The sequence below is a fragment of the Numenius arquata genome, chromosome 2 (genome assembly GCF_964106895.1).
Source record: "Numenius arquata chromosome 2, bNumArq3.hap1.1, whole genome shotgun sequence".
Taxonomy (NCBI): Eukaryota; Metazoa; Chordata; class Aves; order Charadriiformes; family Scolopacidae; genus Numenius; species Numenius arquata.
The window spans coordinates 803,058-829,367 of NC_133577.1; the positions used below are offsets into that span (position 1 = coordinate 803,058).

Genomic DNA, 26,310 nt, shown 5'->3' on the forward strand with positions numbered 1-26,310 from the left:
CCTCCTCCTCCGGACCAGCGAGAGCCCAGCGCCCCACGGAGAGGGGCAACCTGGTTCCCAGCCACGGTCCCGCTGAGCGGGCAGCCGGAGCTGCGGGACACAACTCACCTCCCCAAAAATCCTTCGGCCTCCTGCCCTCAGAGCAGCAGTCAGCACAAACAACAAGCCAAGCTGACACCTTTGGGCCACGGTAAGTCATCCCCCCCCAAATCTGCTGCATTCTATGAGGTGACGGAACCAACCCAAGGTGGGAAATTCTCCAAAGACAGTCTTGGAGATACAATTAAAAGACATCCATAATTTTAACAGACTGCAGAGCAAGAGTTACAGAACTAGAAATAAGAAGAAATTTTCAAGTCCAACCAGACGTTTTTACAAAACCGTGATGCCAGAAGACATCCGGACACGGGAAAAGCGGTGGCCACGGCCAGCCACGCACGCGTTGTGGCCGACTGTGATTGCTCAGCAAAGACAGCAAGAACATAGCGTTGGTGTCAAAGGCTTTCAACCCATCACCCAAACCACACACACAACGATTTTAAGCACAGGAAAAAGACAGACATTAAAGAAAAAAAGAAAACCACTGGGAAAATGGTAGCAGAAAGAAGGCTACCGAGGGCCAAACAGCTGTTTAACCAGCAAACACAGGAACAAAGCTGCTGTACAATCCAGTCACGCTTTCCCAAACGTGTCTGTTTTTCTAATACGCTCATCAATACGGTATCAGCTTAATTAACTCGTTACCTTAAGTAGCAGCCGTGCTATGCTGACATGTGGCCAAACCAGGATTTTAAAATACAGGCTGCTGGGGAACGGGAGCTGAAGAACTGGCTAGAGGTGACGTGGGACGTGATCTGAGGATGGTGGTTATCAGGCAAACGGGACTTGTTTCGCCAGGCTCAGGAAATTTCCGTCACAGGAAATGTGACGACCTCGTTTGCAAGTGACCAAAGCTCAGGTGTGACTCGTTTAGGATTTTGTAACTTCACTTGGCAAGTGCTACCAGGACCATCCACCGCAGCAGCAGCAGCTCTCAAATCACGCTGAACCAAGAAAGCTGGAGTCCGTTACCGACTTCTTCCCTCTTCTCCCACTGCACCTTCCCAACACTCAAAGCACGGCCCCTGTCCCATCACTCCACCTCCACGTTGGACCTCATGGTCCCACTCCATCTTCTCTACACTTCTCAACATCCCGAGGGGCACAGGAGACCCCAGTATCGGTGGTGGGTTCTTGCGGCAAGTGACTGACTCAGGCAGCAGATGGAGAGTTACAGGGGTAACATCTGCAGTCTCAGCTCCCTTCTGCTCTCGCCGATGTGTGCAAGACCCACCAAAAACCCCCAAAACCTGCTCTTACACACAAAGGACTGCTGAAGACGTGCAGCAGATGATGGCTTTAGTCAACAAGGGTGTCACAGCAAGTTAAAACAAAGCAGGGGAGAGCGGTGATTGTTGAATTTATAGCATCAGAGTAAGAACTAAAGCTACCTGTTCCTTTATCTGCACAACAAAAGCCCCGATTTGTTATTAAACCAACGTCCTTTATTTCAGGCTGGTCCAGTGCATGACATAAATCAAGTCATATCTTCTAGGCAGCGTGCTACATCTCGGGCTTTGCAAAAAATAACACAAAAAAGTCACCTTGACTCTTTCATTAGAGGCAACAGCATTGCCATAGGCATCTGCATCTGGGATCTCCTGTACTGTCCATCATGGCACAGGAAAATCAAGAGGAGATACAAGTGTGTGGAAGGGTCTTCAGTGAACAGCATGATGAAGCTCCTACTAGAGCCACAACGGGCTGAGCAAACCTACGATCAGCGGCTGCAGTACAGGCTGGGAGCCCCTGCCCTGCCCAAAAACCCAGGTCCTGATGGTCTCCTCTGATCCCTCCAGCCCCTTGGCTGCAAATGGGGGATGGGGACTCTGCCACTGCCCTGGGCAGCCCATTCCAAGGCTTCATAACCCTTTCCGTGTCAAAATTCTTCCTAATATCCAATCTGAATCTCCCCTGGAGCAACTTGAGGCCGTTCCCTCTTGTCCCATCGCCTGTTCCTTGGGAGAAGAGACCGACCCCCCCCCCGGCTACACCCTCCTTTCAGGGAGTTGTAGAGAGCGAGTAGGTCTCCCCTCAGCCTCCTTTTCTCCAGGCTGAACACCCCCAGCTCCCTCAGCCTCTCCTCACAAGACACGTGCTCCAGACCCCTCACCAGCTCCGTTGCCCTTCTCTGGACCCGCTCCAGCACCTCAATGTCTTTTTTGTGACAAGGGACCCAAAAATGGACACAGCACTCGAGGTGGGACCTCACCAGTGCCCAGTACAGAGGGATGATCACTGCCCCAGTCCTAGTCCAGGTCAAGCACTGCCAGAACTACACACTGTCTTGAAGGGTTCACATCGCACGGTTTGAAAGCCTCCAGGCTTAGAGTCAGGAAGATCCACCAGAGATCACGTCCCTTCCCCATTTAACATACCTCAAACCTGTCCTCCCCACCAGGCACGTGTGAGGAACTACAGAACTTCCTCAACACTAAGATACAAATTCTTGAGGCCTCGTATACGAACGCTCCTTGGCCATTTGCTGCAAAACTCATCCCTACCTTCTCCAGAACCCTTTAACAGCAGAAGTAATTTCCGAGTATAGCCTTGGAAACAAGACCTGAACACGAACCACAGCCCTGACACCTTCACAAAGCCACGGAAAGCCTGAAATTAAAAGTACTGACCAAAGTTCAGGCTACAGCTCGTGCCTACGGGGACCTCCCCTGGACACCTAAATACTGATAGTTAACTACAGGACAGCACTGTTCTCATAGTGACAACTTCTCTTGGATAAGGATTTAGTCTCTCAAAATATTCTTCAGACCATAAATCTCACTGGAAAGGCTAGGAATACTTTCATCAGTATTTTAACTGCTGTGTATGCAGGGCTTTATTTTTAATTCAAGAAAACCAGTTCTAGTCCAATATCCCAACACACGAGCCTTCCATGGGTTTTACAGAAACTCACCTTAAAACAACTGCACTAACCAGTCATTTTTACAGTAAAAAAATGAATTTTGAAGCAGCAAGGTACCGTGGGAAGGATATTCTGCAGCAAAAATCGCAGTACCACAGTAAAACAATTTAGCTAGTCAGCACTGCTGCTGAGGAGCAGTTTCCAGTCCTCACTTCAGTTTTCGTGACAGATGCTGTTAGAATTAGACCCTCAAGAATAAAACAGTCTCCTCCAAAAAGCAAGCGGGGACTAATTAATCTGTCTCTGCCTATCCAGTGCAGTCTCTTGTCAGGCTCTTTATCACTACACCATCACATAATTACCCAGGTACTCCGTAAAGGGATTATCGAGACAAAACAGCTAAAGATTTTTCTGAAATTCAGCTTCTTACTACACCCTCTATCACAAAAAAAATAAAACCCCACTTAATTCTCTGAAAATATTAACAAGTGGATTCATCCTGAAAATAGTTAGTAATAATTTCACTTATCTTTCAATCACCCTTGATTAATTGGATAGGCTTCAAAGGATCAAAAAGCCTCGATTATACATTTGATAAGTAACTCCTTGCTAAATATATTTAGCAGATTATCAAACTATCCCAGTGCAGCGACTATCGGTCAGCCAGGACCGCTCTGTGCTTCCCCCTGCTCCTCTCCCAGAGCTTCTCACGCTTCTGCCCCACGCAGGGAAAATAATAAGACCATTACACATCACAGAAACTGCCGCTTCAGAGCTCTGCCAACACCAAGTGAGACTTCCACAGTGAAAACACTGTAACACTGATAAAACTAAGGATTTGTCCCACATGCTTTGGTGACAGTGCGTGGAGATCGGCATCAGAAAAACAACCCCCGAAATCTTCGCTCTTTCTGAAAATCCTTTAGTCACGAACATTCACTTGACAGATGCCTAAATGGTAACCACGAAAGAATATAAAAATGAAGACAACGTGGTTTAAGAGAGTTTGGGGAAACCACATTCTGTGTTCATATCTTAGATATCATCGCTCGAAGTGGCTCTGCAATCCCAAACTGCAGTGGGGATAGAGGAGACCGTGCACATTGACCATCTCTCCTCTTTATGAGCTTTAATCTGTGACCTTTCCTACAGGAACGCCATAGAAAGAAGTAGGTCCAGCTACGATACTAATAAGCCCATCAGAAAGCCAGCCCTCTCAGATCCTTTCAGCAGTTAAAACAAAACAAAACACCTTCTTTACTCGAGGTTTAAATAAATTAAAATGATACCCAAGGACCAAAATAAAACAATCCCGTTAAGCCTCCCAAGTACAGCGTGTTCCCGGCACTCTCCGAAGCTCGGTGTCAAAGGAGTAGGCTTGATGCCAGCCTAAGAAATCTCACCAACACCAGAGCTCTCTTTTCAGACTGCCTTACAGATGATATAGAATTTTATTTATAGTTCCTGAATTATTCTGTAATACTCTTAGTGCATCCCTTTTCCCCTCACTCACAACAAGAGCTAAGAATCAAGGTTTACATAAAGAAGCCCAGTGGAAAATTATCTCCACTCTCCCCAGCACTTTCTCACCTTATTTTCTTCAGATTTTCCAACGCATTTTATGGACCCTTAAGATTCAGGGTCAAAATCCAATCCCAAAACCCCCTAATTACAGATGCACTTTCTTGAGCAAGAGTTAACGTTCTTCAGGGTTGGCTGGGGAACCCCAGGGCACTTCCCAGAGGGACCTAGACAAGAGATACACTCTTCAAAGGAAATCTTAAAACAACCATTTATAAAGTGACTCTATCGTGCTTTTTCACATCAGCCAAGGTCAAATGAAATGCAGAAAAAAGAATGGCAAAGTCCTATTTTCACGTAAAGGCACAAAACATTTGCTTGATGCTCGAATTTTGAAAAGTGGAGTCCTGGATCCCAAAAAGGGAAGATTTAGTAACAGGAGAAGAGTTTGAGGGAACAAAGAATTCAGGCAGAGAGGGAACACAGGGCCATCAGAGCAGAAGCTGCTCAACAGACACGAGCCGTTTTAGGAGGAATAGGGTCTCCCAAGAACAAACAGGAGCTCAAGGTGTGAATAACTCCATCGTTTATTGCCCAAGCAATAAAAAGGACATTCAGTGGAAGTGGAGCCTCCAACAGGAACAGAGTCAACCCAAAGAGGCTGCAAGATGACCCATTTCAACCGAACCACCCTGGGGAAGAAGCACAAAAATAATACTGCTACTAGCAAAAGATCCTGTGGATTAAACAGCAGTTGGGTTATAACAGGCAGATACAGAAGTCTGCATGCCCCAAACCCCAGCATCTCATCAAGAGCAAAGCCTGCACTGAAAAAAACGTTAAAAAGGCCTCTCAGCAGCAAAAAGGAGCGTAGTGAAGGCTGAGCACGCCGGGACCCAGCAGGACCCAGACTGAAACTGGTCCAGACGTGACTGCGTGAGACCTGACAAGTGAAAAAAGCTTTATTTCTTAAGCACTTCCCTGACCAAAGGAGAGTGGCCAAAATAAGTGGCCAAGACAGATTGTGAATTTGAGAGAGGGATTATGGAAGGACAGAAACTCAGGGAAAGAAGCCGCTGATGAAACCCTGTGAGGGGCAGCCCCAAACAGAACAAGGTGGGCCTCCAAAAGTCTCCTGGGGGTGCTGCTCGCTGTCACGCCAACCACCATCCACACAGTTGGCTCTTCCCACCTCAGTTCTGGACCAGCATCTCCCACACAAACCAGCTACAGATGGGGGTTCACCCAGCAGACCCGGATCAGGGGCTTTAAGTCTTAATTCCTTCCCTCAGGCTTGACGCTTTCTCGCCCGTGGCTTCACAGAAGCTGGAGACAGAAAATCATGCTATAAAAAGCTACATTTCTTCTAAAAGGGATAACTGAAGCTGAATACTGGAAGCAACAAAAAGACTTTTGCTGTAGCAGGAATGAAAAATTGAATGAGATGACAGATCACAGGGCTAGAAATAGGGGCCCAAAAAAGCATGACTGATTAAAACTCCACAAGCGGTATTACAGGGACTAAGATGACCGTTTGGGGTTTTTTTTTTACATTCATTTTTCAATAAACTGTCAGGAAAGAAAATTATTTGTCCAAACCGCAAAGGGAACCTGCCCCATTTCCCAGGCTGATACTTGGTGAGGTCCACAGGCGATGCTCAGGGGGTTCCCACAGCCCGGGGGGAAGCTGGGGGTGCGAGCGCTGGGCAGGGATGTCAGGCAGCCCCCCCACGGCTTTTTAATAAACTTTTTACAATTACACAGTTGGCAAAGAGTCCCAGTCTGTGGGCGCTGCCCCAGAGCTGTCTGACAGCCCCCACTGTGCGCCGAGGGGGAAGGAGCAGCATGGCTTTACAGAGGCTCACGAATGCACCCAAGGCTCGTACCACAATTTTCACAACCACAGAATTTTGGGGGTTGGAAGAGACCTCTGGAGATCATCCAGTCCAACCCCCTGCCAGAGCAGGGCCACCCAGAGCAGGTCCCACAGGAACGTGTCCAGGTGGGTTTGGAATGTCTCTAGAGAAGGAGACTCCACCACCTCTCTGGGCAGCCTCTTCCAGGGCTCTGCCACCCTCACAGGAAAGAAGTTCCTCCTCATGGAACTTCTTACGTTCAAGTTTGTGCCCGTTCCCTCTTGTCCTGTCCCTGGGCACCACTGATAAAAGACTGGCCCCATCCTCCTGGCACCCACCCTTTGAGTATTTATAGGTGTTGATCAGATCCCCCTTCAGCCTTCTCTTCTCCAGACTAAAAAGACCCAAGTCCCTCATCAGAGAGATGCTCCAGGCCCCTCATCATCTTTGTAGCCCTTTGCTGTACCCTCTCCAGCAGTTCCTGTCCTTCTTGAATGTTTAGGAGCATCCAGAACCAAGAGAATAACACAGACAGTTCCAGCGGGGAGCTGTAATTCCCCTGAAGCATGTGCTATAGACTCTGGAAATGGCAGGAACCTCCAGAGCCGTAACACGGGACTGAAGCCCCATCTCTGTGTTTCTCCTCCCCTACCAACGACCGAGGGGTTACTAACACCCTCTCCTAATTCCCAGCGATGGCTTTGTGTCTGTTACCCCGGTGTAGGAGCTCCCAGGCACAGGCACCTGCCTCCCCTGTGACCCTACCGTTCTTCTCAGAGCAGGTCTCACCCCGACATCGCAGCCGGGTCCTGCCCACGGAGCCGGTTTCAGCTCTTCTTGCCAGGCTGCCGAGGCCTCGGAACACCAGCGAGCACACACAAAATAACACTCACAGAAAAATTACTCACGCTGGAAACCTATGATGTTACATGAGTCTTCCCTTCCAAAGAAGGAACGACAGCGATCTGGATCACGTTCAAGCAAGCGATTTCAACAACAGATACGCCTTTCAGACTACAGCAAAAATCTCCATTAGAAAAGATCCCGTGGTATTTTACCAGATTCTTCGATGAAAAAAAGACCACTTGGAGGTAAAGGTGTTTGGTAATTGAAATTTTTCGTCAAATCCAAATGCCAGTATTCATCTAGAAATCAGAAAAGTACACTGGAGCTCGTTCTCCAATCAAAAATATCGTATTTTTTAAATTATGCGCACACGTTCGTGCAGAGTATAACCCTGTGTTCGTAACCTCAGCTTCCCAAACCTTTAGTTCCATCAGAGATGTTTATCGACCCCAAAGAAAGCAGAACAAAAGTCTCCTGGATCGAATTCAAGAGTCTCTTAAAGCAGGAACGTTTGGGTCATGCCCTGTGCTCTCGCTTGGCGATACAGAGAGGGGACGGGGACCATCCCAACGCGCGGCACCTGAAACCTCAAAAAGGCAAATACCACCTTCTCGCCCCAATTCAGCCGGTGGGAGAAGGACAGTATCTCCTGACACCAGCCCTGAGACAAGGTTTGTTTGGTTGGTTTTGGTTTTTTTGGGGGGGAGGGAGGGGAGGAGGAGTGTAACACAACAACACATCTCAAAACAGGCATAAATGGGATAGAGAATTTAACATTAAAATGGTAACTTCGCTTCTTCACCTCTACTTTCTAATACAGCACACCAGCCATATTGACAGGGAACTAATTCTCTTATCAACAGGTGTATAACTTCACCTGGTATCTTTTTATTTACAGTCTCTCTTTTTCACACACACATAAATCCACACTAATTAAAATTATTGGTTTTTTCCTCAGTACGTGTATTTGCTTTTTGTTTATGAATATGAACATGTGGGCACCCAAAGCAGAACTGAAAGCTAACACCCAGTAACGGGCTGGGGATACAGCAGGAGTTCTTACACATACAACCCTTCAAGCACAACAGGAATTTATTTAACACAAGAATTTATAATTTGATTTATTCTCACCGTGACTGCTGAGTTACAGCAGTAGCAATTCATTTCTTATTAATTCTCCTTCCCCACAGCGTACCCACAGCCTGGCATCTCAGCAAGAATCAACACGGATCCAGCATTCCCTAAAATCTTCCTGATCCAAGTTTTCCATTATCTGGGCTCTCTCTGGTCATTATTACCCTGCAGGACCAGCTGCAGGCAGTACTGTTCCCCAGAAGGGGCGTAAGAAACACGGCAGAAGCGGTCTGAAACCTAGGCATGTGCTGCTAACAAAAATCCCATTCGCCCAGGATAAGCAGGTTTGGCCTCCCAAAGGAAAAAAACCCAACAACTTGGAATGAAGTGAATCCTTGCAAAAAGACAACCTCAGAAAGGAAACGTCAACTCACATTCATGCTTTGTGGCCATTATTTACATTTCCAGTTAAATCGAACAGTGGTAAATGTGAACTGTAGGCTATGTAACAAATCCTCTGTAAATGCACCAAATGCAAACCCAAATGAAAACTGCTAGTAAGGAAAAACCCAATACGAGTCCTTAAGTACAAGCCCAAAAATACCAGCTCTCGAGTCCATTTCTAGCAGGGCTGCGATTGCTTGACCAGACGTCAGGTGTGCCAGGGCAAAACCAAGAACAGCCTTCTTTAAAGGCAGGCAACGGGAAACTTCTGGAACCATAACCCATCTCTATGAGAACACGTCAGAAAATTGTCCTAAGAAACCTCCCAGGGCTCTAAAAATGGGAAGTGATGCATGACTGCAATGGTATTCTGAAACTGCCAACTGAGTTGAAGGAGGTTTTACATATACACACACGTATATACATACGCATATATATATGAGAGAGGAAAATGTGATATCGTTAAAAAAGGTGACGTGTGGCACACAGCAAGCACCTGAGGCCGTGAGAACCCACTCAGATGTGGCTACTGATTCCTGGTGATGGGCAGCAACGTTACGGGCTCACATCTAACGGGAAGTGCTTTGTCAGCCCAGGCTTTGTGAGAACTCCCGACTGCGGGAATCCCACCCGGGAGATATATATATGTATATATATACACCCTTCATACCCTGCTCTGCCCAGCACAGAGAGCTACCGTGGGCCGAGGCACCCCGACTTCACACAGCAGCATCCTCTGTACCCAGAAGCTCCTCCTGATAAAACGAAGAGCCCAAAGCCTTGCACACAGCAAAACATTTCCAAGGAGCTACTGCGTTGTGCTCTGACATTCTGAAACCTATTTTTGGAAGAGCTTACTGTAGAAGACTAACGACTTTACAGCTTCTGCCCCCCTCCTTTTTAAAGCAGCAACAACTGAAAAGCCGGGCCTACATCCATGTAGTCATTGTATTACCTTCTGCCCCTCTCACTTTGTATAAATTACATTTAACACACTAAGTGCGTGCTTGTTCGTGTAAATAAACACAAGTCATCACAAGAACACACACACCAAAAGCTATTCAGCGACTGCATTCCATTGTAGCTCTTATCAGGAGCCCTATGGAACAGGCCTAACACCTTTAAATGTGACACCGAGCATGCCTACATATTTCAGAAAAATACAGAAAATCTCCAATTAAAATGCAGCCAGGGCAATTTGATGAATGCAGCGTTGTTAGCATAAGCTTTTTCCCTTGGTAAAAGCTGGATTGTGCCATTCCTCCAGAGCCGGGGCAGAAATCTGCTCAGAGAGCAAACACCTCTGCAACTCATGGTGCCTTTTAGCAGGACACCGCTCAGCACCACCGAGAGGAATGAAACCGCCCCTTTGGGGTTTAACGGTGCAGCACCAGCTCCAGCTGAAGAAATTATGGTAGATGGATTTATTTTCTAAAAAAGAAAAGGAGGATACTGCTGCCTCTAGCTACGAGCCCATTTGGGGTCAACGGTAGGAGAAACGGGTGGCTTTTCATCTTGGCACTTTCACCCTCTGCCTGGAGACACTACCTGGTAAATTGGGTTCCCGAGGCAGCGACACCCCTCTACTTTGACTGCAGTAGCGTTAGAGAGGGAAAAGGGGGAAAGGGGAGAGACGGTATTTTTCAGAAGCACGCAGGGACAATGGAAGTCCATTGGCCGAGCCATGTAGAGCCAAGTTTTCAAAGCTGTAGATGTGCTAAAAGACCCACACAGACATGGCCCCGGCGAGATTCCCCAAAGGCACCCACGTGAAATAGAACACTCAAGGTTAGTTCTTCTGGCTCCTGGCTGGCAGCGCGCTGCAGCCACTGTGCTCAGAGATTATTGGGATCCACTAATTGCACCAATAGATCCATTGCCAAGCCATCTCTGCCCCGTATCTGTTGGCTTATTGCCCAACAACCCACGACAATTCCTGTCCACATCCCAAAAGAGTTCCCCAGGACTCCACGCACCGTGCCAGTACAAGGTACACTGCAAGTTTCTGCCTGCAGGGAACTCGGAACAGGTTCTTCATTTTAATTAGTTGTAAAATTGCACCACCAAACCCAACATCAGTCCTTTGTGCACCTCCAGGTTTCTTCAAAGTCTAAGTTTCTTCAAACGGTACTGAAGAGCTCAGCTCTCCAAACAAGCGTCAGACCTGCATAGTTTCACACTACTGTTCTACAGAAATAATTGAGATAAATAATTAGTGTCAGAAGCCTTATCTTCCCAATTTTTGTATCAGAAAAAGTCTGAAAGGATTTTAATTACCTTGCACTCGTCTGGACGATGATTTTTTTTTTTTCCCCCTCAATCACGTGTTTATGATCTTTGTAAGGTAGTTGCTGGCGGGGAGAGTCCCACTGCAGCAGTCCCTAAAGCAGCTGAGACTGAAGGAGGTGTCTGGAGAAGCTCTTCTCCAGATCAAAGGTGGAGTCACCTGAGATGCTTTCCCTTTTCACCACAGCCTTTATGTCAACAATAAGTTGTGCCAGAGCTCAGGCAGGCCCTCCCTAATCCAATGTTAAATGAGCTGCCTTACAACAGAGTAGGAGACAATTGGCCACAAGAACCACCACTGGAAGAACACGTCACTAGTATCTTACACCACCTCAGCTATTTTAAAACTGGATTTGTCCACACCTCTGCTTTAGTAGAGCTGTGCCTCCCACTGCCAGAGCACACTTCAGAGAGGGCACGGAAGCCATCTGGGTTCCAGTGAATCACTTCAACGATACCAGTACAGCTGGTGTAGTACAAACTGGCAGAGATTAAAAAAAAAAGAAAATATTTCAGGCCAATACCAAGCAGTTTGGTGGTTTACACGGTAACTGTGAAAAATAGAAGTGGATTTGAAAATTTAGAGTTAAAAGCGGCCACAACTCACTCCTTTTGTTCTTAAAAAATAAAATAAGATAAAATGTCTAAACAGTTTCTTCAAGGAAGAAAACAAATATCTCTGATTTCTGTTCTCAGGTTCCTCTTTCAGCATCTAGTAACTGAGGACAGAATACCTGTTCCACTAACAGCTACTCGTAGTCCTCAAAAACCCCAGATTTTGTCCCCCGGTATTTAAATTCTCAAATTAAGGAGCAATAGCAGCACAGAGAATGTTTCTCTCTCTTGTTGTTGTTATAATTAAGTCCCATTTCCTGCTCCTGAATTGCTGTGATTTAGTCACAGTGGCTGGGTGTGTTAGAGAGTAATGGAAGGTGGGTCAACAGCTGTAGTTATTATGGAAACGCTGGCAGCTCACCAGAGGAACCGCAGCTGCTCGATCCATGCAAATGAGAGCTATCGACAACGGCTGTAATTACGGAGCGTGGCAAACAGAGCTGGGGGAAAGGAGGGGGGATGTGTTTCAGAAAGCCAAAAGATTTCCATTTCATTACGTTCACGTTCCCTAAACTCCTTTTTAGGTCTAACAGGACTCACTCACAGACACAGAAAGGTCTAAGTCTCACCGGTATCAGATCAGTAACCTCCCCCCGTGGCTACTGGGCATTTACAACCAGCCTGTGCCCAGAGCCCACGGCCAGAGCCCAGGTCCCAGTTCACCACTGATAGGCAGGTGGGAAAAAAGAACTGGCCATGTCTTTATCACGGAGTGGAGCGACAGGATGAGGGGGAAGGGTTTGACACTGAAAGAGGGGAGATTGAGATGAGATGTGGGGAAGAACTTCTTTGCTGTGAGGGTGGTGAGAGCCTGGCCCAGGTTGCCCAGAGAAGCTGTGGCTGCCCCATCCCTGGAGGGGTTCAAGGCCAGGTTGGAGGGGGCTTGGAGCAACCTGGTCTGGTGGGAGGTGTCCCTGCCCAGGGACAACCCAACCATTCCATGATTCTGTGATCTATTTAGAAGCACAGAAGATCACTTCTGAGGGGCTCGGACAACGCAGATACATCTCCTCTACCCACAGCCTGTTCCCGAGACCCAGAACAGCAGGTAATACTCTCGTTTACTTTGCTCAGTAGTACTTCTTACTGTAAGTACTTTCAGCTTATTCTGGGTAATTCCTTTCCCACTTGAGGAGCTGAGGCCCTCCAGAAGGGCACATTTCCTTCCCTCAGATAAAAACTGCACTAAAGGCTCCTCCTTTTCATAGAGGCTGTGCGGGGTGCTTATCCTGTTACATCTGTAGCCTGTTTGCACATTAGCAACTGTTTAAATGAAGTGACATTTTATTATTTTAGTTTCTCCCAGTTCCTGTTCTGCGTTCAGCCTCTTTAATTAAAGCCGTCTGTTTTTTTTATGAGTTGTTTCATTCTGGCAAATCCCTGCACCTGCACAGAAAAAAGAAACAGGGAGAGAACCTCATTTGCTTTCCTCTGCATCTCAAACTCTTGTTCCAGAAGCTGTACAGCACAGAGTTATGCTACAAATAATAAACCCAGAACACAAAGTACCAGACTAAGGGAGAGCTTTATTTCTTTACTTACCACAACCACATCAAGAGTCAGAAGAGGATATATGCAATTTAGCAGTTCTCCTACCTCTCACTCAGGGGTGAGGAGTTGGACCCACTTGGCCTGTTGCTAAAGCTCCTCGTTGCTCTTGTTTGACACAGGGATCCAAACCTGACATTAAATAACCTTGACAGGAAAGAATCTTTCCTCTGTACAATCAGGAAACCCAAACTCTTTTCCACATGAAGTCTGCTGACAAAGCCCAGTTCCAAGTGCCTTGGAATTGAGGGACCTGACCCCCGGTAGAAGGGACACCTCGGGCTGCCCACGTTTCATAGCCGCAGTCCTTAAATCCCCGACCCAACACGGCAGCTGCTCAAACCGCTGCTCTTACCTGAAATCACACGCCGTGGTAAGTTCTGCTCCTCCTCCAAAGGCTTTTCCTTGGACTAGCGCAACGCTGATCAAAGGCAATCTACACAAGAGAGTTTTGTAACCAACATTCATGCTTTTAGTCTTCTAGAAATTACAAGAAGATTCAAGCAAACCATCTCCATAGTAAAAGATCAGAAAAATACACTGTTCCAACTCATTGCAATAACTACATCTTTGCAGGTAAGCAGCACAATACCAATTCCTCTTACATTAAAATGAAACAGCAAGGCAGGTATCAAATGGAATCAAAAGTAAAGAAGAACATGTTCTACCTTATAAAAATACATCCTACAGATTATAACTGGACAGACTGTGTGCAAGGAGGAGTCCCAGGACAATGGCACAAGACCCTGCACGAAGCCAGAACACTGCAGAAAGCAGGAGAAAGGGACGCGGAGAACTCCTGGCTGGGTTATCTAAAAATCTGCATGGCTGGGTTATCTAAACACAGTGAGATTCCACAGGATCCCTTCAGCAGCCCCGTCAGAGTGCCACCACCTCAGTCAGCAATAAAACTGGTTTTTGGAGGACAAAACCATCCTTTGAGGATAGCAACAATCCTTTGATGGTGTTGTATTTAATGGTGCTCACGGTGTTTTATCTTGTTCAAGGTAATTCAAAGGACAGAGGGAAGGAAGAGCATGTAGGGAGAACCTCCTTCCCCACTGCCATTGTGAAATGAACACTAATACTGACTTTGGATACACCAAGTTCCCCAAGAAATGAAGCTAACTGGTTAGTCCTGGACTTTGCAGGCTGATACAGCTGCTTTGGCTTTTACTACAAAGCGACATTTAACTCATTGAGAGGTTCTGAAATCACACTCAGAAGTAAGGTTCCCCATCATGACCACAGCTTTGGGTTTGCTTCTACCATAACAGAAGCACCAACAATTTCTCATGGCCCAAGTTCACTCAGGGCCGCAGCACACTTTATACAGCACATGGCCAAAGTGAACCTGCCAGACAAGGGTAAGCTCATTTCTCCTGTGGTTTATGGGGAACCAGAAGATATGGGTCCAAGTCCCCTACATCCACCCTCTGGTCCATTTGAGGAACCTCCTTGGGGATCACAGTCGACCCCAGCTCCCCCTGAGAGAGACAGATCCCATCTACAAGAGATGTCCCCAGCCAGCAGTGACCTGCTCCCTCTGAACCATGGCTTCAACACACTCTCAGCCAAGACACCTGAGGTGAGGACTTAATCTTCATATACCTTCCTCCTCTCTGCTTTGCCCCATCAATTTTGGGTATACAGAGACCAATTTACACAAATGGATTCCCATCCTGGGCAGTTTTAAAGAATAATGTTAACTTGTAACACTTTCTCATACAGATTATTTGAAAACAAAGACTATTTCTCTTCAAAGAGCTCTGAGCAAAACAAAGACAGACGCTACCACACATGGATTTAATAAAAATGTGATTTCTTAAGGGAAGCTAAATCTAAAGCAAAGGAAAAAATGTTTTTCAGAAGTACCAGATGGCAGAACTGAATACATTCCTCTTATGAAGTGGGAAGATTAAATAAATATATTAAATAAATGTTACCTGCGTAGGCTGCATAAGCTGGCCCTGCTTGTTTTTTAAGAGCTACCGATTTGCACTGTTACAGAAGGCAGCCTCAGAAACTTTCATTTCCTTAACTCTAGGCGTCTCCTGGACCTCCACATATAACCCTATAGGGTTGGGTTTTTTTCTGTTCCAATCTCTGCAAAGTCTAATAGTTGCAAAATGTCAAGACCTAATTTAAATCCATAAATACCTACCTGATTAACGTGTGCGAATGCAAGGCCTGGGATTCAAAATTACATACTTAAAACTATGTATTTAACTTTAAACATCTTGTTAAAGAGTTAGCCAAAACATATTCCAGCCTTATAATTACTTCATAAAGAAGAGTAAATAAAATATATTACCTCATAAGTCTGGTTAAGGTGTTTTGCATAAACATGCACATATTCATCCCATCCTACAAAGAATAGGAAATTAAAAAATGTTCAGTAATCCTAATGTGAAGCAATTAAACACACAGATGGAGCAGACAGGAATATTCATTATACTTACTCTTACCGGGGTTATTCTCTGTGGTTAATCTTGCCCAAATTCCAGCCCAACCCCACTACGCACAAAGAAAAAACCTAGTATAAATCACCTTAAAAAAATATATCAGAACTCCATCAATTTATATTAATTTCAGTTATAATTAAGCCACTGTTAAAGTAATTGCAATACTGAACTTCTATGATGTGAAATTGTACATCCTCTCCTCTGAATTTCCTCTTCTCACTCCCAGTTAAACACCCATAAAGCTGAGGTTTTACAAGTCTGTACAGGACCTCAGACCGCTGCATACTTTCTACTGTTCCAAATCCATAAAGTTTCAGACAGATACAATTTACCAACTTCATTTTTTTACTGTTTGGGCCAAAAGCATTTCAGCCAAAAAAAAAAAAAAAACCCCCAAAAAAAGACCACCAGAAAGAAGATTCTTCTCATTTCTCTCCTCCTTTACATTTCCCATCAGCTTGCAAACAACAGTGAACAGAGGACAATTGTTCCCTTCCCTTCCCGCACAAGAACTAAGGGGCTCCCAGTAAATTCCGTTGCTGCCAGGTTCAAGAGAAGTGTTTCTTCCTACAGCTCGTGGTTAAACTGGGGAACACTTTGCAGCAGGACTCTGCCACCTCCACAGGAATTCCACAACAACCAGATAAACTCACCACACAAACATCCACAAAAAGTTATTAAATACGAGGTAAGCCCTCTAGCTCTAGAAGTCCTAGTCACAAAGTGCTGGGGACTAAGAGAGTATTTTGAGGCAAAAACCCCCATTATCTATCTGCCTTCCCTGCTCTTACATTCTTTCTCAGACATCTAGTGTTAACCAGGAACACGACAAACGCCTGGGCTAAATGACCCATATGACCATGTTCGTACGCATTCTGAACTGCATACACTCAACTACGCCTGTGCCATTTAATCCAGATTAAAAAAAAAAAACCAAACAAAAAAAAAAGGAAAAAAAAAACCCAAACAAAAAACCTGAAAAAAAACCCAAATAAATGATAAGAATAAAAAGAACAAACACCTCTTTCTTGGCACTTATCAATTTCTAAAACACAGTTTTACAGGGGTTGGCAAGTTAAAAAATCAGCCTTAATTAAAAGCTTCTGACTCATACCTCTGGGAAAGAAAAGCTATGCAGTAAGTCTTTGGTACATCTTGGAACAGGACCTTGAAATCAGCTTCAGCTGATTTATTGCCCTTTAATTCATGTGTTCCCAGGACCTACTCTGCCCACCACCAACCAGCACGATGGAGTTTGGGGACAGACCCTGGCAGACAATCACAATTTCAGCACGTTGTGTGATTTACAAAGAGGCTTTTCATTATCTCTGTAGCCACCTCCTACAGCCATTAAGGCCAGCAGCAATATTTCCATTCCAAATTAAAGAACAATCAAATCCTCCACGACAGCCATCTATCCCAAAACAACCCACCCAAACCCACAAGGTACCACTTCTCACAGTTCCCACACTGGAACCAGCGGGATGAAACTGCAGAAAAAGCTCTTGGGAGAAAGTAATTTTTCACTTCCTCACAGCAGAGTCCTTGCATTTAAATTGGCCACCTCAATTCAAACCAAAATCCAGAACGGTAATTAAAGATTAATGCCAGAACAGACCCGCTTGATAAACACAGTTACGGCTGAGCAGACAAAAAGAAAGGTCTTCATATTCTCAGGTGGTAGAGAGATTACTGTGTATCACAGGGAAAAAAATCCCTGCACAGAGGACACCCTGAAAAAAAATTATAATTACTTGAGTCCTGGCCAATGTGCCCTTCAAACCTTCCTGATAAGAAATGTAAGGCTACTCGTCAGAGTATTTTATCTGAGTAAGAGAGGTGCTCACTGGAGTCTAGTGGAATAATAACATTTTCAGCTCTAATGCTGCCCTTGGAGTAAGAAGGAATCTAACGAGCAGAAAGTGAGGTAAAATGGAAGTACGGAAGAAAAGGATGAACAGTTTGCGGTGGGGCTGGGAGAGGCAGCGAAGAAGAAAGTCAACTTGGTAAAGCAAAAATCCCACCACTGGCTCTTCCTGTTGCCAGAGCCCAGAGCCCGCTGCCACCACAGATACACCAGGATTTCCAGACCATCTCCAACTGCTCAGAAGTCCTTCCTCCACAGCGTGTACTACTGGGAACCTCTGCCCTGGGCTTCTAGGCATCAAGGGAAGTGAAATCCTCCTTTGTGCCTCCTTCCCCTCGGCTGCCCTGCTTTTCAGCCAGCCAGCTCCTCAGGACCTGCTCCAGAAGGAGGTTATTGCTCTGGGGAGCCAGGCTTACAAGGACAGAAAGAAAAAACATACCTTTTTTTTTTTTTAGATTCCACTATTAATTTGCCTCCTGTGATTTCACAGGATCACAGAACTGTTTGGGTTGGAAGGGACCTTAAAGCCCAGCCAGTGCCACCCCTTGCCCTGGGCAGGGACACCTCCCACCAGACCAGGTTGCTCCAAGCCCCCTCCAACCTGGCCTTGAACCCCTCCAGGGATGGGGCAGCCACAGCTTCTCTGGGCAACCTGGGCCAGGCTCTCACCACCCTCACAGCAAAGAAGTTCTTCCCCAGATCTCATCTCAATCTCCCCTCTTTCAGTGTCAAACCCTTCCCCCTCCTCCTAGGGCTCCCCTCCCTGATCCAGAGTCCCTCCCCAGCTTTCCTGGAGCCCCTTGAGGGACTGGAAGGGGCTCTAAGGTCTCCCTGGAGCCTTCTCTTCTCCAGGCTGAACCCCCCAACTCTCTCAGCCTGTCCTCACAGCAGAAGGGCTCCAGCCCTCACAGCATCTTCGTGGCCTCCTCTGGCCTCACTCCAACAGGTCTATGTCCTTCTGATGCTGGGGGGCCCAGAGCTGGACGCAGGACTTCAGGTGGGCTCTCCCCAGAGCAGTGCAAAAGGACAGAACCACCTCCCTTGACCTGTTGGCCACGTAATGTTGGCACTCGCCAAAGAAGACCAGGCAGGGGACCTGGGTTTGTTAGGAACAACTGAAAATGGGAGAAGGAATCATAGAATGGTTAGAGTTGGAAGGGACCTTAAAGATCATTGAGTTCCAACCCCCCCGCCATGGGCAGGGACACCTCCCACCAGACCAGGTTGCTCAAAGCCCTGTCCAACCTGGCGTTGAAGCTGAAGAGGAAGAAGAGGAGGAGGAGCCACTAGGGCCATGGAAATCTTTCAGCATTCTTGGCCATTATCCTGCCTTTCCTGCACCACGGGGAAGGGCAAACTGTATCGTAGATTACGAAAAACACAATCTTCCTTCAACCAACCAGCTGAATAAAATAAAAGTGTTTTCTGGAACTACCAAAAGCTACGCGTTAAAGCAGCCTTGCAAAAACAATAAAGGAAAATTATCCAGTTCAGGCACAAAGCTATTCACTTTTTATTTTTTTTTTGCCTTAGGGATGCCCGTGGACAGAAAACTTCACCTAAAGCTCTTTTAACCTGAAACCAGAGAAAACTTTCTCATCTGTGGCGAGTTAGAGAGCAGAGTTCTGCAAGACTAAAGAACAGTAAATGCTATTCTTTATTCTATTAAATTTTTATTTAATGAAGACTATTAAATGTCACCGAACAGATGGTTTAGGAGCTGGCTATTATAAAGAAACTTTCAGTTCATGATAAATGGTTTGAACTCCTCCAAGGAAACAGAAAGCAACCGTGTTTAACCATTCTTGGAGCACTTCTGGTGACTCTGAGACTGACATTTCAGTACTAGAATGAGATCTAGATTCTTTGCATAGAATTTTCAACAAAGTTATAATTAATACCAGTGCATTTCATTCTGCCCAGTAAATCTGTTATGGACCCTAATCCTTACAAGGGCCTTTTCTCCCACTGCAGTGGCTCTGAATAATTTGTATAAACTTATAGAGAGAATACTAAATGTCAAGGAGAGTATGGAATCCCTGAGAATTACTGAGTGCAGGGCTCTGAAGGAAAGCCTAGATTGCAGATGAGAAAAGAATTGGCCCATGCTTGGTTTCAGCTCCTGTCCTGTTGCTATAATGCTAAAATAAGCTGAAAATTTCAGATTAAAAAAAAAAAAAAAACAATTAAGAAAAACCAACAAACAAAATCACAGATACATCTGTATTTTTAAAATGACCAGTGAAAACTCCCCCCAAAAATTTACATCTATAAAGCCTGGTGTCTCCATATTAAGCAAATCTTCCCTCTCATGGTGTCTTCCCAACGCCAACAAAGCCTCCTGTACCTTTTGAAAACTGGACTGTCCTATTTATTTTATCAGGCCAGAAATATTTAAGACATTGTGGTTTTTTATGATATTTAGTTTCATCAACAGAAACAAACCATCACTAAAGACAAATACTAGACTCATGAGTTTTTGAGTTGGTGTTCTTACTGTTCAATTTATAATTAAACATTCAATTAAACGTTTAATTGGTGTGGTTAAATGCTGGAACTGGAAGTCTCCACAAAAAAGCACCGGGATGCCGGTTACTCCAGTTGCAAACCACGACATAAGAGCCAAAGATCTACAGCCCAAGAATCGCATCTGTCCTTCCGTTTCATGCAGGTCCAAGCACTATTTTGACAAAATTGAAACCTTTCTGTAATAGCGAATGCTACTTAAGTTTGGGGTTGACTTTAGAATCCATGAGAAATGATCACTTGCATCTGCTTCGAAAGGTCAAACTACTGAGGCACAGCTTATGTGATGTGTAAATTCACCATACACTGAGAAACCAAAATGACATTTTTAAAAGAAAAGGCTAAAAAGAATTTGTAATGTAGGAATTCAGGGTTATGAATCAATTACAATAGCACTTAAGCCATGGCTTAAAGGGGCTGCCAGCATTTTTTCAACCATTAAAAGCTCCGTTCTGTGACATGGATATGAAACTGCAGCAGAAGCACAGTGTAACACCTCTGTCTGAGAAGGACCTCAGAAGATCAGAAAGTTCACTTTTCTCCAAAAAATTCATTTCTATCACCACTTGCCTGGGAGTTGGCTATTGCTTTGACCGCATTCAAATCGGATCCCGAGCAAAAGGTGTTTCCTGCACCGCAGATGATAAGGCCTTTGCCATCCTTCCAGTTTTCCAGCTCGGACACCCTCTCCTGGAGCTCCAGCATCATAGTGCCTGTCACAGGGGGGGAGAAGCACAATTTTTAACAGGAAATTATTCTCACCGTCATGTTTTATGCCTTTTTTTTCACCACCAAAACCAAATCATTGTTCATATGTGATGGACTTAAAACCACAAGGGAAAGCATCACCTTGAATCCTGCATACAAGCACCCACACACATTTTTTTCTCCTCAAATAGTAATTTTTCCTCTAAATAGTAATTTTCTTCCAAGGTCTCCCAATTCGGGGTCAGCTGACAATCTCAGCAGTTCACCCTCTATTCCACCATCCAAGCCACGAAGGAAAATATAGCAGAACTAGGCCTAGAGGAGATTTTTGTGGGTCTTACTCGAAATGCTCTCCCAGCCTGACAGTAAACTCAGCAGTGACTTTTCTGCAAATGCTGGTGTTTAAATAGGTGTGCGTCAAACAAAGGGATTTCACTTTTGTACTTCCCGAGTTTTCTTACAAAAAAGAATTTTTTACAAAAAATTTTTCTTGTGGAAAAACTGGCTTCACACGGCCTGGATGAGCATACGATCCGCTGGGTCAAGCAATGGCTGACTGGAAGGTCCCAAAGAGTGGTGCTCCATGGATTTAAATCCAGCTGGCGGCCGGTCACAAGTGGTGTGCCTCAGGGCTCAGTGTTAGGACCGTTTCCGTTTAACGTCTTTATTGATGATCTCGACAAGGACATAGGGTGTATCATCAGCAAGTTCGCAGATGACACCAAGCTAAGCAGGAGTGTTGATTCCCAGGAGGATAGGGAAGCTCTACAGAGAGACCTAGATAGATTGGAGCATTGGGCTAAAATCAATGGTATGAGTTTCAACAAGGGCAAGTGCCAGGTTCTGCACTTGGGCCACAACAACCCCGAGCAGCGCTACAGGCTTGGGGAAATGTGGCTGGAAACCTGCCTGGAAGAAAGAGACCTGGGGGTTCTAATTGACAAGCGGCTGAGTATGAGCCGGCAGTGTGCCCAGGTGGCCACGAAAGCCAACGGCATCCTGGCTTGTATTAGAAACAGCGTGAGCAGCAGAAGTAGGGAGGTGATTGTGCCCCTGTACTCAGCACTGGTGAGGCCACACCTGGAGTATTGCGTCCAGTTTTGGGCACCTCAATCCAAGAGAGATATTGAGGTGCTGGAGCGAGTGCAGAGGAGGGCAACGAAGCTGGTGAAGGGCCTGGAAAACAAATCCTATGAAGAGCGGTTGAAGGAGCTGGGGCTGTTTAGTATGAGGAAGAGGAGGCTGAGGGGAGACCTCATCACTCTCTACAACTACTTGAAAGGACACTGTAGAGAGGTTGGTGCTGGTCTCTTCGCACAGGTAATTAATGACAGAACAAGAGGGAACGGCTTCAAGCTCCAGCAGGGTAGGTTTAGGCTGAACATTAGGAAAGAATGTTTCACAGAGGGAGTGGTCGGGCATTGGAATAGGCTGCCCAGGGAGGTGGTTGAGTCACCATCCCTGGATGTGTTTAAGAGACGTCGAGATGTGGTGTTGGGGGATATGGTGTAGGGGAGAACTTTGTAGAGTAGGGTAGATGGTTGGACTCGATGATCCCAAGGGTCTCTTCCAACCTGGACGATTCTATGATTCTATGGAAAGGTGCTTGGGCCCGCATCCAAGCTCTGCCAGAGCCGATACAGCACAACCACTGCTTGTAGGGCTTTTCATAGTCAAAGCAGCGAGGTATTGAGGAGCCTTTCCCCAGAGTATTGCAAGCCAAATAAATACATAGTTAACTGAAAAATGGAGTTTACAAAAAGGAACCGTAGGAGCCAGTTACACACAACAGCAGGGGACAAGGGATACTGGCCAGAGCTGTCCCCTCCTCCTGGGACAGGATCCCTTCTGCTACTGACAGCACTGAGCTGCTGTTTTACCAACAGACGCAGCCTGTGATGTTTGATGTAACGAGGAGGACACGATCCTAAAGCAAATCCTCATTCTGCCGGCCTTGGCCCTTCAGTATTTGTTACCAGTAAATCTATGCTCTTCACAGAACTAAATCGACTTAAAATAATAATCTGTTTGCATCTTAATTATAATCTCAGAATAAATGCTTTAAAGTCAATTCTAGAAAATAAAATTATCACCATTATTATCTAATTCCTGCAGGCTGGCCTCCTCCTCTTTTAAATTAAGCTCACCCTTAGTTCAGCGAGAGGGTGGGCTGCTGGAATTGGTTCCACCAGGCTTAAACTGACATTATTAGCATTAGTTTCCAAAGAGACCATTTCAAACAGGTGGCTATCAGATTCCAATTAAGCAGAGAAAAAAGGCATAACAACCTCCACACTGCCCAGTAGCAATTTGCTAACAATTTTGTTCTGCTTTTCATTCCACGAGTTGCTCAAGCTTAGAATAAACATAATTCCTTTGAGATAAAAAGCTGCTGTGCAAAGTAAATGCCTGGCAAATAGGATTCCTCTCAACAGTTTAATGATGTTTTGCAGCTTTCTGAAGGAAGCCGACATATACATAGAAATTCCCATCTGCCAGCAGCTCTGAGGCAAAATCAAGAGAACTGATTTGAGGGGGGGTATTTACAGGCTCTGGCTGATGAAGTCAACCAGGTCTCGCCAGAGCAATTTAGGGGGTGTGCATCCCATCCCTTTTCATGTTTCTCCTGTACTTGATACACGAGGACAGGAAAAGGATGGAGTGCTTGCTAGTTCCTCAGCAGCTACAGCTCACAGACACAAACGGTAAGATGCAATGAAGAGCAGGAGAAACGAATATGCCGAGCCACCCTGCCAGCAAGAGCTTGCCTCTGCTCTTCCCTGCTGTAACAACGCAAGTCTCTGGCAGGCAGAAGTGCACAGTAGAAAGAAGCAGCAATCTCTTGAACTGCAAGAGTAAGACTTTCCAGAGCAAATTTCTGTTGCTACTACCTAGCAAAGTGGAGCTGCAGGGCTCTAAACGCCACTGTAAAACAGACCCGCCTGCTCCCGTGGCTCATTTGCTACGTGCTAACCAGGGTCTGTAACAAAGACAGAACTATTAATTTCCACACGGGGTTTTGTAGCACCCCCTTTGCTACGAGAGCATCTAATTCGCATACACGAATAACTTCTTTTCCCAGCAGCCCTATAAGGAGAGAAGATATTATCTTACAGAGCACTAACTGAGCCAGAGAGAAAATAATCTGCTAATTTTGGGTGCTGAACTTGCGATGTGTGGTATGATTTCACTACATTGACACTATATAGCCCCGCGTATAGTCAACGCACAGCTCCCAGTGGCCTAAGGAGCAGCCACTAAGAGCTCAGCACTTCAGCAGATCCGTTCTGAGCCCCTTCTGCCCAGCACCCAGAGAACACAGTTGTAAGTTTCTATGAAAGTCTAATTTAAGCAATTTGACTTGAATTACTTCTGATCTCCGTGGCAGACTGGGCTTTATCTGTCCTTTCTGCTTTTGCTGTTCCATCTCATTTCTCCTGTCCCTTTCAACTCCCACAACAAAGACGCTAAGAACACACAGCCTATGAGCTGGACATTGCTCAGCACCGTTCTGAATCAAAAACAAAAATCCATGTGTAGAAGGAGAGGAAACAAGGATGTAATTGTGATTACATACAATTGTGAACAGCCTGTCCACTGACAGGGAGGCATTCCGAAGGACAATCTCCACGCTAACGTCTCTTAGCTACAACTGTTCAAGGTGCTCAATAAATACAGGAGCTTTTAAAGGGAAAGAGAAACCGCAGAGACATCTGGGTGCGTTACCACCAACTCCCCTCTTCTGCTGGGTTCTCTCCCTCTCAGCTAACGATCATTAGTGGCAGGAGTACACTGACATTCTCCAGGTAAACAGCTCTGCACTTCGCTAGTGGGTTGCAAACATATTTGCTGACAGCAAAGGAACAGCGAGAACTGGGCAGGAAAACAGAACAGCAAAAAAAAAAAGAAATTAACAAGATGATACAAATGTCTCCATTTCAAAATATTAAGAGACAAAAGCATTCTTAGAGTAAAGGCTTCTGCACAGCTCAGGCTCAGACAGACGCAGACCCCGAACCTGAGCCACTTATGTCTGAAGAGAACAGCATAAATTGGAATATTCTAGACAGTTGAGACAGCAAATACACCTACCTTAGAGATCAAAAGCCTCTCATAATACAAGATTAATAAAATAGGGCACCTGGTTTTGATAGCTAAGTATCATCCAGTGCAAAAGCATATTAAATGGATCCCTGACCTGCACAGCTGAGAACACCCAGCTCATCTGAGCTCTAATTAACCAGTCGTTGGTATTTAAGACATAAGGTAAATGAAGGAGAAATGGAAGCCACTTTGAGTGACAGGAAAAGACCAATTAAGAGAAGCTTAAGTTACAGGGAAGGCTTTAGGTAAATAACAAAGAAATAAAATCACCCTTTCTACACCACCTACAACACAAAATGGGCATCATCCCACCCCCATAAATACACCCTCTGTGTTTCCAGAGCAGGAGAGACAAAGCGCAAGGAGACACAAGCAAGAGCTCAGCAGCGGGACTGTACCGACTGAAAAACGAGAGGCACGTTCTGCCTGACAGTCCCTGGGTCACGGAGAACTTCCTATATTCTTATCATGTTTACGGCAAGACTACTATGCCCAACAGTGGGCATTTGCTGTACATCTGAATAAAACGTAAGCATTTCTTCTTTTAACTGGGGAATGGTAAGGCACAGATTTCCACTCTGTTCAGGCAAAATGCTAAAATGGGTAACTGAAGGAGGAAAAAAAACAAACCAGCAACCCCATCAACTAATTCATACCTGTAAAGGCATTCATTAGCTTCGGGTTGTTCAAAGTAAGGATTCCAATGCCATCATCTTCTTTGCAGAGGGTGATGGATCCACCAGCAAACTGCTGAAGTTTCTTCTTGATCGCTTCTTCCTCGTACCCATGGGCACCGTTATAGAGTGACACCCCCCTCTGCTGTAGTATCCTCTCCTTCGTAGTCTGAAGTACGTTCTTCCACAGAGAAATGGCCATTTCTGGAAATAAATGGAAGGGGAAAAAATAATTAGGAAATTTCCTTTGAGATCTCCCTCAGTCCCCCATGAGAGGGAAGCAGCACAGCAGAAACTCAAATAAAGGTGAGGCAATTACAAAAGTCTACAGAAACCACTGCAGACTGTACTTGCAAAACTCCTAGTCTGAACCTACTCCCACAAAGTTAATAGAAGGAGTTTTATGAAGTGATTTTAGTAGTTAAGACAGAAATTAGCATCCTTTAAAGTCTTTTCTTCTAAAAATTACCCAGAAGTATTTGGGTGCAGAACATCAAAGAGGCTCCAGAACTGTAGTAAGACACTTACACATTCCATCAGACCAACTTGCTCTGAACTAATCTTCCAAATTCTCCCCCTTCCACCAAAAAGAACTACACCCCCACACCCCCCCCCCCCTGTGTTGGAGGAGAAATCCTATCAAAGCCCCTGGTTTTCAAGATGTGGATCTCCTGCTTTTCTGCAAGCAACTCTTACATTGCAGGACCTTTCTGGGAGAAATACCTGAGGAACACAGAAATTAAGAAAATGTAGAAGTACATCCATGGTTTATGCCTCTAGTATTTCCACTCTACACTGTACACACGTACACCAG

The 26,310-nt window shown here is 45.5% G+C and overlaps 1 protein-coding gene across 1 annotated transcript in view; it reads right to left on the reverse strand.

Annotated features, from left to right (window-relative positions):
* The window catches only part of ECHDC1 (ethylmalonyl-CoA decarboxylase 1), a 36,022-nt gene that overhangs the window by 3,072 nt on the left and 6,640 nt on the right, over positions 1 to 26,310 (reverse strand). Inside the window, exons 2-5 of the mRNA XM_074167940.1 lie at positions 25,479 to 25,700; positions 20,581 to 20,723; positions 15,467 to 15,519; positions 13,508 to 13,588 (exon numbers count right to left, since the gene is read on the reverse strand). Coding sequence (XP_074024041.1) covers positions 13,508 to 13,588; positions 15,467 to 15,519; positions 20,581 to 20,723; positions 25,479 to 25,698 — 497 coding nt within the window. The 5' untranslated portion in view covers positions 25,699 to 25,700. The remainder of the gene's footprint in view (positions 1 to 13,507; positions 13,589 to 15,466; positions 15,520 to 20,580; positions 20,724 to 25,478; positions 25,701 to 26,310) is intronic.